The 14384-nt window shown below is 44.1% G+C and overlaps 1 protein-coding gene across 1 annotated transcript; it reads left to right on the top strand.

The window, feature by feature from the left end:
* Nucleotides 1-4: 4 nt before the first annotated feature.
* On the top strand, nt 5-5610 carry LOC120293733 (senescence-specific cysteine protease SAG39-like). Its single transcript, XM_039313459.1, has 2 exons — nt 5-355; nt 5431-5610. Exons 1-2 carry the CDS (start codon nt 5-7, stop codon nt 5608-5610), a joined length of 531 nt encoding a protein of 176 aa, XP_039169393.1.
* Nucleotides 5611-14384: the final 8774 nt, after the last annotated feature.

Genomic DNA, 14384 nt, shown 5'->3' with positions numbered 1-14384 from the left:
TAAGATGTTGCACAATCCCACCATTGCCGAGCAGCACGAGCATTGGATGGCCAATTACGGCCGGACCTACAACGACCCACAGGAGAAGGCGATGCGCCAAGCGATTTTCGCAAAGAACTTGCAGTTCATCGAAGATTTCAACAAGTCCGGGAATCGGACTTTCAAATTAGGTCTCAACCAATTCTCAGACTTGACCAACGAGGAGTTTGTCCGGAGCCATACTGGATGCTTGGCACCCAGGCGACCTGAGCCTGCCATACCAACATCCGTTAGCCACCAAAAGCTGACCGCAGATGTTCTTGATCACATTGACTGGGTAGAGAAAGGTGTTAAAGAAGCTGACTTGAAGACTGCAGTCTGTGGCAATGCATCGCATCTGTGGCAATGCATAAGAAACGAAGAAACGTTTGAAGATAGTAAATTCAAGACTGACTTGAAGAGAGAGTTTGCTCATCACACGTGTGTTTGCTTCACAAGTGTTTGCAGCTTGAAGACTTCACAAGTGTTTGCAGAGCTTGAAGACTTGAAACAAAAAAAGTAAATACACGTGTTCTAATTCATTAGAGCGGTTAGTCTGTTAGATGTAAAACCGAAATTGTTAAACCGGTGTTGAGTCGGTTGATTTGTTTTCATCATCTTCCTTGAGTATAAAACAACAGAGGATAGCATAGAGAGAGATGGCGAGAAAAGCAAGAAGTGTAATTGAAGAGCAAATAGAAAAGCTCTCAGTTGAATGTATGCTTTGCTCTTATTGATTACAGAAGTAAAGAAATCTTTCCTCTACATCCTGTGTTCTCTGTTCTTCGTTCTCTGTTCTCTGTTCTTTGCTTCTCTGTTCTTCATTTCTTCACATGGTATCATAGCAAAACCAGATTAAAATCACCTATGCAAACCAGATTAAAATCTGGAATAGTCAAACCTAATCCTAAATATGCATGCTTGGCCGAGTATAAAGTTCCTCTCGAACCAAAAACAGTCAAATCTGCACTGGCAGACAGAGGATGGTATCAAGCAATGCAAGATGAAATGGATGCCTTATACACAAACCAGACATGAGAATTAGTGCCTCAAACTGATCACATGAATGTTATAGGGTGTAAGTGGGTGTTTAAAACTAAACTTACTGCAGATGGTAAGCTTGATAGACTTAAAGCAAGATTAGTAGCTAAGGGGTTTCATCAAGAAGAAGGTATTGATTTTACAGAGACCTTCAGCCCTGTCATTAAACATGCTACTATTCGAATTATTCTTTCTGTGGCAGTGACAAAGCATTGGCCAATCCATCAGCTTGATGTTAAGAATGCCTTCCTACATGGCACTTTGAATGAAACAGTGTATATGCAGCAGCCACCGGGTTTTATACACTCTCAGAAGCCTCATCATGTATGTCTGCTTAAGAAATCCTTGTATGGTCTTCGTCAAGCACCTCGAGCTTGGTTTGATAAATTCAGTAACTTTCTTCTTGAGAATGGGTTTTCTTGCAGCACCACGGATCCTTCATTATTTGTGTTTCACCATGGCTCAGACACCATACTGTTATTACTCTATGTAGATGATATTGTGCTCACTGGAAGTTCAGCTCACTTACTTTCCAACTTAATTCATCTACTAAGCCTTCAATTTCATATGAAGGATCTTGGTCTCCTGCATTATTTTTTGGGAATTGAGGCTAAACAAACCACACAAGACTTATTTCTTTCTCATACCAAATATGCTCTCGATTTACTTACTCAAGCTAATATGAAAGATTGCAGACCTGTTTCTACTCCTCTCTCATTACGGCCTGCAGCCATGATAACTGATGATACCTTATTGCAGCATCCCCTTGAGTATCGAAGTCTTGTGGGTGGACTTCAATATCTCACTATAACTCGTCCAGATATTGCTTATGCCACTAATCTTCTCTGTCAAAAGATGCAGCAGCCTACATTAGGTGATTTTCACAAGCTCAAAAGAGTTCTTCGATACGTGAAAGGCACTGTTACTCTTGGACTAACCATTCATTCCAATAGCTTCATGCATTTGTATGGTTTTGCTGATGCGGATTGGGCAGGATGTAGTACTACCAGGCAATCTACTACTGGTTTTTGTACATATCTTGGTTCCAACCTCATTTCTTGGTCAGCAAAACGACAATCTACAGTCTCTCGTTCCTCGACAGAAGCTGAATATCGAGCTTTAGCCTCAGCAACAACTGATCTTACATGGGTTAGTTTTGTCCTTCGAGACATTGGCATTGGCTTATCTGCTCCAACATCTCTCTTTTGTGACAACAAGTCAGCTATTGCTCTCTCACTTAACCCTGTTCTACATGCTCGCACAAAGCATATTGAAGTAGATTTTCATTTTGTTCGTGAAAAGGTTGCTTCTGGATCCTTGATTGTCTCTTATATTCCCAATACTCGTCAACTTGCAGATATTTTTACAAAATCTTTACCTCGCTTCCTACATTTTAGTCTTCAAATCAAATTGGGCTTGGGATAGTATTTACTTGAAGAGAGTTTGCCCTCCCAAGACTTCACACGTGTTTGCAGAGGGAAACAAAAGATGTTAAAGAAGCCGGTGACTTGAATAAAACAACAGAGGATAGCATAGAGAGATGGCGAAAAAGCAAGAAGTGTAATTGAAGAGCAAATAAAGAAGTTCAGCCGTGGCAATGCATATGCTTTGCTGAATGTATGTTGCTATTGATTACGCTTTCCTCGACATCCTATGTTCGTGGCAATGCATAAGAAACGAAGAAACGTTTGAAGATAGTAAATTCAAGACTGACTTGAAGAGAGAGTTTGCTCATCACACGTGTTTGCAGAGCTTGAAGACTTCACACGTGTTTGCAGAGCTTGAAGACTTGAAACAAAAGTAAATACACGTGTTCTAATTCATTAGAGCGGTTAGTCTGTTAGATGTAAAACCGAAATTGTTAAACCGGTGTTGAGTCGGTTGATTTGTTTTCATCATCTTCCTTGAGTATAAAACAACAGAGGATAGCATAGAGAGAGATGGCGAGAAAAGCAAGAAGTGTAATTGAAGAGCAAATAGAAAAGCTCTCGAAGAAACGTTGAATGTATGCTTTGCTCTTGTTTGCATTGATTACTTGAAACAAAAGTAAAGAAATCTTTCCTCTACATCCCTGTGTTCTCTAGTTCTTGAATGTATGTTCTCTTATTGATTACAGAAGTAAAGAAATCTTTCCTCTACATCCTATGTTCTCTATTCTTTGCTTCTCTGTTCTTCATTTCTTCACATGTTAAAGAAGCTGACTTGAAGACTGCAGTCTGTGGCAATGCATCGCATATGTGGCAATGCATAAGAAACGAAGAAACGTTTGAAGATAGTAAATTCAAGACTGACTTGAAGAGAGAGTTTGCTCATCACACGTGTTTGCAGAGCTTGAAGACTTCACACGTGTTTGCAGAGCTTGAAGACTTGAAACAAAAGTAAATACACGTGTTCTAATTCATTAGAGCGGTTAGTCTGTTAGATGTAAAACCGAAATTGTTAAACCGGTGTTGAGTCGGTTGATTTGTTTTCATTATCTTCCTTGAGTATAAAACAACAGAGGATAGCATAGAGAGAGATGGCGAGAAAAGCAAGAAGTGTAATTGAAGAGCAATTAGAAAAGCTCTAAATACACGTGTTCTAATTCATTAGAGCGGTTGTATGTATGCTTTGCTCTTATTGATTAGAAAAGCTCTCGGTTGTATGTATGCTAAAGAAATCTTTCCTCTACATCCCGTGTTCTCTCGTTCTTCGTTCTCTGTTCTCTTCCGTTCTTTGCTTCTCTGTTCTTCATTTCTTCACATGGTATCATAAGCAGATTGTATCGACATGATTTTAATCTTGTATGCATAGGTGATGGCTTATTGCATACAAAAACTAGCTCATTACCACTAAATGATGTTTTGATAGTTCCAGAAATAAAGAAAAACCTACTGTCTGTTTCGAAGTTAACATATGATTATCCCTGTTCTTTTATTTTTGACAAACATGGGGTATATCTGAAGGACAACTGCAACAATACAACAGTGAGGTTAGGAAGCAAAGTCAAGGGACGGTATCAAGTTGATCCTAAAGTCACAGAAGTTTTCTTCACTCAAATTCAAAAAGAAGTAGGAGAAGACTTATGGCATCAGAGACTGGCACATACCAGTTTAAAAACAGTGAAGTATCTGCAGAGTCAGCACCTAATTCAATGTAATTCAAGAACTCAAGGCATATGTAGTAGTTGCCAGATTGCTAAGAGTTCAGCCTTACCCTTTCCTGTGTCAGACTATACATCTAATACTCCTCTAGAAAAGATACATTGTGATGTTTGGGGACCCTCACCAGTTCAATCTTTTCAAAAATTTCGATACTATGTCATTTTTGTGGATGATTTCTCTCGATACAGTTGGTTGTATCCAATGAAACAGAATTCAGAATTTTATGACATCTTTATCATGTTTCAAAAGCAAGTCGAGAATCAGTTTGATCATAAGATAAAAATCTTTCAGTGTGATGGAGGAGGAGAGTTCACCAGCAACAAAGTTCAAAATTATCTACAACAATGTGGAATTAAACAGCACACTTCCTGTCCCTATACACCAGAACAGAATGGTCTATCTGAAAGAAAACATCGACATGTGGTGGAGTTAGGACTAGCAATGCTATATCATGCCAAAGTACCCTTAAAATACTGGGTAGATGCTTTTATCACAGCAAATTACATCATTAATCTGCTTCCTGCTTCAAAGCTCCATATGAATTCACCCTACAGAAGATTGTATCAACAAAACCCAAGCTATGGACATTACCCCTTCTCGTGAGGATCTTGATCGCACGGAAAAGAAAAAGCAGGAATCTTTCAAAGAATATGCTATTAGATGGAGGAATCTCGCCGCCCAAATCAGTCCCCGAACCAACCGATTTTGAGCTGAGAAAGATGTTTATCAAAACCCTCCCTTACAAGTACCGCAATCGAATGGTAACCACGATCACCGAATCATTTAATCAACTCATTCCAGTAGGGGAGCAAATCGAGATAGGGTTGAGGGATGGTTGGTTCATTGAACCTGCATCCACGGGCAGGTTCAGCATAAAGAAAGATAAAGAACCCCTGGTAGATGTCAATGCGACCTACAATCATTCTCCAACAATTCAGACAAGTGCAAGATAGCAACAGACCACCAGCCGTCAGCCATCCCAGCGTTACAGTAACAAGAGACAATTTACTCCTCTTCTTGGATCTTCGTCACAGGTACTGGCAATCCTCCGGAAAAAGAACCTCCTTTCGATTGAGCCAAAGCGACCCAACGCTGAAAGTTTTTCCAACTATGACCCGTCAAAGATATGCGACTATCACATGGAAGAAGTGGGGCATTCAACGATGAGTGTTTCGCCCTCAAAAGTCGAATCCGTAACCTATTAGACACTAAAGCTTTCTCATTCCAGAGCAATTCGCTCCCTGATCACACCGACAAAGTAAATGCGGTATTCAGTTCTGAAGACAGTCAGAGCAGAAATGTCGAAGTGCATACTGCTGACATTCATCAAAGGCTGGTGAAGGCCGAGTATTATTTAGGCAATGAAGTGCCACCCTTAGCAACAGAGAAAGAAGGGCAGATGACATGACCACCATGTTTGGAGACCTTTTCATGGACACCATCAATGAAGGACCGTAAGGGGAAATGGGTGCGGGCTCGCTCGAGTAGAACCCTTTTTAATTTCCTTTCGTATTCCCTACGTGGGAACTTGTACCTCTTTCTTAAGTCTGGCTTGTTTTTATTTTCAACATCGGTTCCGCTTGAGGAACTAACTTTTGAAAACACTTTTCCAAAATGTAAATCCACCTATTAAATAAAGTTGAAAATATTTTGAGAGCATGAGGCGGTATCCCAAACCAGCCCGGTGATGCTATCCAACCATGAAAAAATTATCATCCAAGAAGAATACCGAGGGCCAATTTCCTCATGCTTTCTTCCCCCAAAGATATATACTTTTGAAAACAAAAAATGTTTTATTGCCAAAAGCTTTTGTCAAAACAATATTATTAAATCATGTTTGTCTTTCTAACTCACTCATTTTGTGTCTCAGAATATCATCCCCGTCCCCTCTGACTTAGTGTGACAGGGAGGCATTTGAAGCTGGCGCATCATGTGAACTAGCTAAATTCAAAGATACCCCGCCAAGAAAACAGGGCAAATAGAAATAATCATCCCATTTCAAAAATGTAAGTTTGGAAATGATGTCCTCTCTCTTCTATTTACAGAAATGAAAGATGGGACGCAATAGGTACAGCATACGGTTGAAATCAAGCCATCCCTAGGAGCTTTGTACACTCCACCTCGCTCCCGCCCAATCCTTCACAAGCCGAGCAATATCCTTTCCCCACAATGTGCCCGAGCAATCGATGTCAGTGGTCTCATCACGGGACTTCCAGCTTCAACAAGTCCAAAAGCACAAGGAAGGGATCTTTTCTCTTTCTTTGAATTGGCTACACAACAGGAAGAAGTCCAGACAGTTGAAGCGGTCTCTAGCCCCTATTCAAAATGAGGACCTAGAAACCCGACTTCCTATTCAAACGCATACTCTCGCAAGAAGTAATTGCCATCGAGAGAATTTGAGGTTTTGATTGTCCATCTCGATTCCATAGAAGCTTGAGGTACATGACTTTTGCCCAATGATGCTATAGTTAAAGACGGAAAGAGAAATTCCACAGAAGGAAGGCGTTGAAGATGAATCAACGACCAGCAATCATGCATACATGGTTACAAGTGAAGAAGGCCAATCGAAAGAAATGTCAAACTATGCCAAGACGAAAAGGGCTATCATCGACATTCAAATATCCAGACTTTGGAGAAGAGTAATTTGGTATCGTTTCCAATACTCCTCCCAGTATCTGAACTCACTTTTGACATATTTTCCCTATTGATAGGAAGCATTGGGATTCAAGAACCAAATTTGATGGTTAGGTTTGGCAAATCAATATTGGCCAAGTTGGTACATGAAAAAGACTCGCATCGAATTCACCTGACTTCGTGTAAAAGGACGTGTCATCCAGACGCCAATTTAGAGAATAATTGACCTAACGAAGCAAGGGACATAGGACTTCGTGTCTCCCTCTCACTTCAGGTTCACCCAATCATCTGCAAACGAGTGAAGGGTAAAGTTGTATCAATTCCAGTTATTCGACTCTTGAAAGAGTTCATGACTAACACATTCCCTCTTGTTTGTTGTAGGATCACCTGACTGTCAAAAGCAAGGATAATGAATCAATGAGAACCATGTCTTGTTTGTTGCGGGATTACCTGACTATCAAAAACAAAGATAACAAATCAAGGAGAGGCATGACAAACTCTCCCAAGCAAAATGGCATCTCAAGTATTGCCAATGCAAATGACAGAGATCCTTTAGGCCTCAACTCACATTTGATTTTGGCCAGACTAATTGATCTACTTGTACATGTTCTCTTCTGCAGGGGCAAAAGCAGAGATACCCGATCAGATTCCCAACCCTGACTGATCATTCATGTGTCATATTCCTAATCAATATGGACAACCATCGACACCCATTTGCGAATAACCCTTTTGATGTTCAAAATCTAACATATTTGGAAACACCATTATGTTAGCCCCTAAAGTTGTCAATAGGGTCTTTTTTTGAGTCAAAACCATTCACTTGTTTTGAAAAGTTCAAACCCCATCATATTCGAAATGTTGCATGTCGTTTCCAGATGAATTCTGCATGATGATTTCGTCTGTGTAAGTCACCGATTCCACTGAGGATTATCAGAATAGACAGCTAAGTGAAGAATACAAGATTAATCGAGCATGCTAGATGAGGAGTGTCAGAATGATGAAAGGCAAGCCATATCCTACACACAGTCCCCTATCTATACACTTGTGAGATGAGTGCAGAAGATTCCATGACTGTAGGGTAAAGAGTTCTCTCGCGAATGGTACGATAACCAAAACAGTGAGAGGCATTTCATTGCTCACCCCATTGAGCCCCATACACTGATGAAATTTATGTCCTATCCTTGTCAAGAACCACCCCACACTAGGGCAGATCGGAGGCAAAGCAGCATCACAAGGTGAGAAGAGAGATAGAAATTTTCTTGCTCGCACTTGCATCAATCTTTGGGTGTCTTTATTGCATATGAACACTCGCATTAATTTAAGTGCCCTAGAGTCATGAAGAGCAATTCTTTCTTTAGGCACTTGTATCTATTGTACAACTCAATTGAGTCTGTAAATTCACCCTCACATGGAGGCAAAGTAGAAGTTACTGCCGTTTGAGCAACATAATCAAAAGCGCCGGCAAAAGATGAAGACTCAATAGTCTAACAAAGGCGTTTGCTTGAACTTGTCAAGATCAGCTCTCAAGCAACAAGAATGAAAAAACATGGGCATAAAAAAGCAGTGTACCTGTAAAAAGCAAGGTCAATGCCCATAAATGAAGAACTGAATAAAAATAGGGGCATGAAAAAAGCAAGTGTGCCTGGTAAAAGCAAGGCCAATGCCCCCATCAAAAATGCAGCCAAGAAAATGTTGCTATTATGGTCCATAGAACCTTTATTTGACAAAGTGAGAAGAAAGATCGTGACAAATGCCAAGGCAATCACCAGCTCTCACCCTTTTACACATAAATCAAGCCTACATTACATCCCATTGTAAAAGTCTCTTCAGGACTAGGGGCATTTCAATTAATGTAGGATTTCATATGTCTATAAGCATCGCTCGAAGAAGTACGAGCAAGACTATTCTATCTCTTTTCGCGGGGCTCTTGACTTGCAAGCCCGAGATGATCGTGCGGCACTTCGTTCATGAGCCTTGACCTCGACGGTCCCATTTGATGAGCTATTGACCAAGTCTTCATTACAATTTCAACAAAGACCTCTCACATTGGTAAAGTCGTACCACTTGCGAGAATACTCAGACCCCTGCTGACATGATGACAGTGAGAAGTGTGGTCTTTATAAATTCTGCATCAATGGTCAGGATAGCCTTTTCCATGAGAGAGAGTGGAAAGTCCTTTCAGACTGAAAGTCCCTCATCTGGCATGCTCAAGACATCTACATTTGGAATGAAGGTTGTCTTTCAAATTTTCCCCAGTAGAATTCGGATGATGCCAAAACTGACAAAATTGTCATGCATGAATCCCATTTAAACTCATGAATTTACTGCATATACAATCATGTGTGCATATTGTGCAAATAGTAGACATACTCTCAGAAATCAGAGATATTGCCGAGTAAGCATATCCCTGTCCCCATTTGTCTTAAAGTACCTATCACTGTCTAGGTACTCTCTTCTTGACACTCGACCTATTCGAGTTGTCCCTTGAGTTTCGATTCTTACTGCTATCTTAGCATCCCATTGTCTTTGAGTACCGGCCACGGTTCGGATACTCCTTTTCCCGACACTCGACCCGTCCGAGTTCTCCTTAGAGTATTGATACTTGCGACTGTCCAGTATCCCTTTATTTTTAGGTACCTCCCACTGCTAGGTACTCTCTTCTTGACACTCAACCTATTCGAGTTGTCCCTTGAGTTTCGATGCTCACCGCTTGTCTTAGCATCCCATTGTTTTTTAGTACCTTTGTTCGGATACTCCTTTTCTTGACACTCGACACTGTTCGAGTTGTCCCCAGTATTGATACTTGCACCGACCAAGTATCTCTTGAAATACCTACTGCTGTCTAGGTATCCCCATATCGTCAAGGACCCACCGTTGTCCAGGTACATCATTTTCATGACACTCAACTTGCCCAAGTTGTCCCCAAATAATAGCAGCTGTTCAAGCATTCCACTGCTTTGTGTGCCTGTGCCTACCCAGGTATGCTTTCTTACACTTGGACCAACCGAGTGGTCCTGGTTGTATCATTAAATACTTGTGTTCATCCAAGTATTCCGGACTTTGTACACTGTGGCTATCCAGTGTTCCACCTCTTTTAAGTGCCTGCAGCCATCCAGGTAAGCCTCGTGCTACATTCAAGTTTATGTTACCAGGAGGTGAGAAACCTTCATGAATATGCGGGGCACGCCCTCGATATTCCTAATTGCCAGAAGGTGGGAGACCTTCACGAATATCCAAGGTACGTCCTCGATATTCCCAACTACCGAGGTGAGAGACCTTCATGAATATGCGAGGCACGTCCTCAATATTCCCAATTACCGGAGGTGAGAGACCTTCATGAATATCCAAGGTACGTCCTCGATATTCCCAATTACCAGGAGGTGAGAGACCTTCATAAATATGCGAGGCACGTCCTCAATATTCCCAATTACCAGGAGGTGAGACACCTTCATGAATATCCAAGGTACATCCTCGATATTCCCAATTACCAGGAGGTGAGAAACCTTCATGAATATCCAAGGTACGTCCTCGATATTCCCAACTACCAGGAGGTGAGAAACCTTCATGAATATGCGAGGCACGTCCTCAATATTCCCAATTACTAGGAGGTGAGAGACCTTCATGAATATCCAAGGTACGTCCTCGATATTCCCAACTACCAGGAGGTGAGAAACCTTCACGAATATGCGAGGCACGTCCTCAATATTCCCAATTACCAGGAGGTGAGAGACCTTCATGAATATCCAAGGTACGTCCTCGATATTCCCAACTACCAGAAGGTGAGAAACCTTCACGTATATGCAAGACCCATCCTCGATATTCCCAACTACCAGGAGGTGAGAAACCTTCACGTATATGCAAGACCTATCATCGATATTTCCACACGAATATCTCAAGTATGCCTTGATTCTTCCTTCAGAGTTTGTACTTGTGATCATCCAAGTACCCCTTCGATACTTGTGATCATCTAGGTATCTCCAAAGAGTTTGTACCTGTGATCATCCAGGTACTCCTTCGATACTTGTGATCATCCAGGTATCCTCAAAGAGTTTGTACCTGTGATCGTCCAGGTACCCCTTTCGATACTTGTGATCATCCAGGTATACCCAAAGAGTTTGTACCTGTGATCGTCCAGTGCCCCTTCAATACTTGTGATCATCCGTATCCCTAAAGAGTTTGTACTTGTGATCATCCGTACTCCTTCGATACTTGTGATCATCTAGGTATCCCTAAAGAGTTTGTACTTGTGATCATCTAGGTACTCCTTCGATACTTGTAATCATCCAAGTATCCCTAAAGAGTTTGTACCTGTTATCATCCAGGTACCCCTTTCGATACTTGTGATCATCCAGGTATCCTCAAAAAGTTTGTACCTGTGATCGTCCAGCTACTCCTTCCATACTTGTGATCATCCGTATCCCCAAAGAGTTTGTACCGTGATCGTCTAGGTACCCCTTTCGATACTTATGATCATCCAGGTATCCCCAAAAAGTTTGTACCTGTGATCGTCCAGGTATCCTTTCGATACTTGTGATCATCCAGGTATCCCCAAAAAAAAGTTTGTAACTGTGATAGTCCAGTACCCCTTTCGATACTTGTGATCATCCGGTATCTCCAAAGAGTTTGTACTGTGATCGTCCGTGTACCCTTCGAAACTTGCAAACGTCCAGGTATCCTCCAAGAGTTCGCACTTGTGATCATCCAAGTACCCATCCATTGCCTATGATCAGCTAAATGCCCCTTTTTGATGCCGGCAAAGGCCTAAATATCCTTCAGGTTAGTACTTGTGAATATCCAAGTACTCATTGATATGCCTGTGAATGTCCAGGTATCTTCCAAATCGATGCCCTGAGAAAGGTCGGCGCATCCTCCCGACAAAGGTCGGGTTCCAACTAGTGTCTTCGACAGAAGTCAGACACCCCACAAATCGATGCCCTGAGAACGGTGGCGCATCCTCCCAGAAAGGTCGGGTTCCAACCGGTGTCTTCGACGTGTCGAGACCCCACAAATGGATGCCCCGAGAAAGGTCAGCGCATCCGCCCGAGAAAGGTCGGGTTTCAACTAGTGTCTTCGACAGAAGTTAGACACCCCACAAATCGATGCCCCGAGAAAGGTCGGCACATCCTCCCGAGAAAGGTCGGGTTCCAACCGGTGTCTTCGACGGAAGTCGACATCCCACAAATCGATGCCCCGAGAAAGGTCGGTGCATCCTCTCGAGAAAGGTCGGGTTCCAACGTGTCTTCGACGAAGTCAAACACCCCACAAATCGATGCCCTGAGAAAGGTCGGCGCATCCTCCCGAGAAAGGTCGGGTTCCAACTCTTGTCTTCGACAGAAGTCAGAGAGCCCACAAATGGATGCCCTGAGAAAGGTCAGCGCATCCTCCCGAGAAAGGTCGGGTTCCAACTGGTGTCTTCGACAGAAGTCGGACATCCCACAAATCGATGCCCTGAGAAAGGTCGATGCATCCTCCCGAGAAAGGTCGGGTTCCAACCGGTGTCTTCGACGGGTCAAACACCCCATAAATCGATGCCCCGAGAAAGGTCGGCGCATCCTCCCGAGAAAGGTCGGGTTCCAACCGTGTCTTCGACGTAAGTCGAGACCCCACAAATGGATGCCCGAGAAAGGTCGGCGCATCCTCCCGAGAAAGGTCGGGTTCCAACCGGTGTCTTCGACAGAAGTCAGACATCCCACAAATCGATGCCCTGAGAAAGGTCGGTGCATCCTCTCGAGAAAGGTCGGGTTCCAACCGGTGTCTTCGACGTAAGTCAAACACCCCACAAATCGATGCCCTGAGAAACGTCGGCGCATCCTCTCGAGAAAGGTCGGGTTCCAACTGTTGTCTTCGACAGAAGTCCGACGCCCCACAAATCGATGCCCTGAGAAAGGTCGGCGCATCCTCCCGAGAAAGGTCGGGTTCCAACTGGTGTCTTCGATAGAAGTCAGAGAGCCCACAAATGGATGCCCCGAGAAAGGTCGGTGCATCCTCCCGAGAAAGGTCGGGTTCCAACTGGTGTCTTCGATGCAAGTCGACACCCCACAAATCGATGCCCGAGAAAGGTCGGTGTATCCTCTCGAGAAAGGTCGGGTTCCAACTGGTGTCTTCGACAGAAGTCAAACACCCCACAAATCGATGCCCTGAGAAAGGTCGGCGCATCCTCCCGAGAAAGGTCGGGTTCCAACTGTTGTCTTCGACAGAAGTCAGAGACCCCAACAATGGATGCCCTGAGAAAGGTCGGCGCATCCTCCCGAGAAAGGTCGGGTTCCAACCGGTGTCTTCGACGTGTCGACACCCCACAAATCGATGCCCCGAGAAAGGTCGGCGCATCCTCCCGAGAAAGGTCGGGTTCCAACCGTTGTCTTCGACGAAGTCGAGACCCCACAAATGGATGCCCCGAGAAAGGTCGGCGCATCCTCCCGAGAAAGGTTGGGTTCCAACTGGTGTCTTCGACGTAAGTCGACATCCCACAAATCGATGCCCTGAGAAAGGTCGATGCATCCTCTCGAGAAAGGTCGGGTTCCAACTGGTGTCTTCGACAGAAGTCCAACACCCCACAAATCGATGCCCGAGAAAGGTCGGCGCATCCTCCCGAGAAAGGTCGGGTTCCAACCGTTGTCTTCGACGTAAGTCGAGAGCCCACAAATGGATGCCCTGAGAAAGGTCGGCGCATCCTCCGGAGAAAGGTCGGGTTCCAACCGGTGTCTTCGATGTGTCGACATCCCACAAATCGATGCCCTGAGAAAGGTCGGCGCATCCTCCCGAGAAATGTCGGCTTCCAACTGGTGTTTTCGACAGAAGTCAGACATCCCACAAATCGATGCCCTGAGAAAGGTCGATGCATCCTCTCGAGAAAGGTCGGGTTCCAACGGGTGTCTTCGATGTAAGTCAAACACCCCACAAATCGATGCCCCGAGAAAGGTCGGCGCATCCTCCCGAGAAAGGTCGGGTTCCAACCGTTGTCTTCGACGAAGTCATAGACCCCACAAATGGATGCCCCGAGAAAGGTCGGCGCATCCTCCCGAGAAAGGTCGGGTTCCAACCGGTGTCTTCGACGTGTCGACATCCCACAAATCGATGCCCCGAGAAAGGTGGGCGCATCGTCCCGAGAAAGGTCGGGTTCCAACTGGTGTCTTCGACAGAAGTCGACATCCCACAAATCGATGCCCCGAGAAAGGCCGGTGCATCCTCGCGAAAAGGTCGGGTTCCAACCGGGTGTCTTCGACGTGTCGGACACCCCACAAATCGATGCCCCGAGAAAGGTCGATGCATCCTCTCGAGAAAGGTCGGGTTCCAACCGGTGTCTTCGATGTGTCCAACACCCCACAAATCGATGCCCCGAGAAAGGTCGGCGCATCCTCGCGAAAAGGTCGGGTTCCAACCGGTGTCTTCGACAGAAGTCAGACATCCCACAAATCGATGCCCTGAGAAAGGTCGATGCATCCTCTCGAGAAAGGTCGGGTTCCAACTGGTGTCTTCGACAGAAGTCCAACACCCCACAAATCGATGCCCTGAGAAAGGTCGGCGCATCCTCCCGAGAAAGGTCGGGTT

Source organism: Eucalyptus grandis, chromosome 5 (genome assembly GCF_016545825.1).
Source record: "Eucalyptus grandis isolate ANBG69807.140 chromosome 5, ASM1654582v1, whole genome shotgun sequence".
NCBI classification, from domain to species: Eukaryota; Viridiplantae; Streptophyta; class Magnoliopsida; order Myrtales; family Myrtaceae; genus Eucalyptus; species Eucalyptus grandis.
The sequence above is the reverse complement of the archived record's forward strand: the minus strand, read 5'-3'. Positions and strand labels throughout refer to the sequence as shown.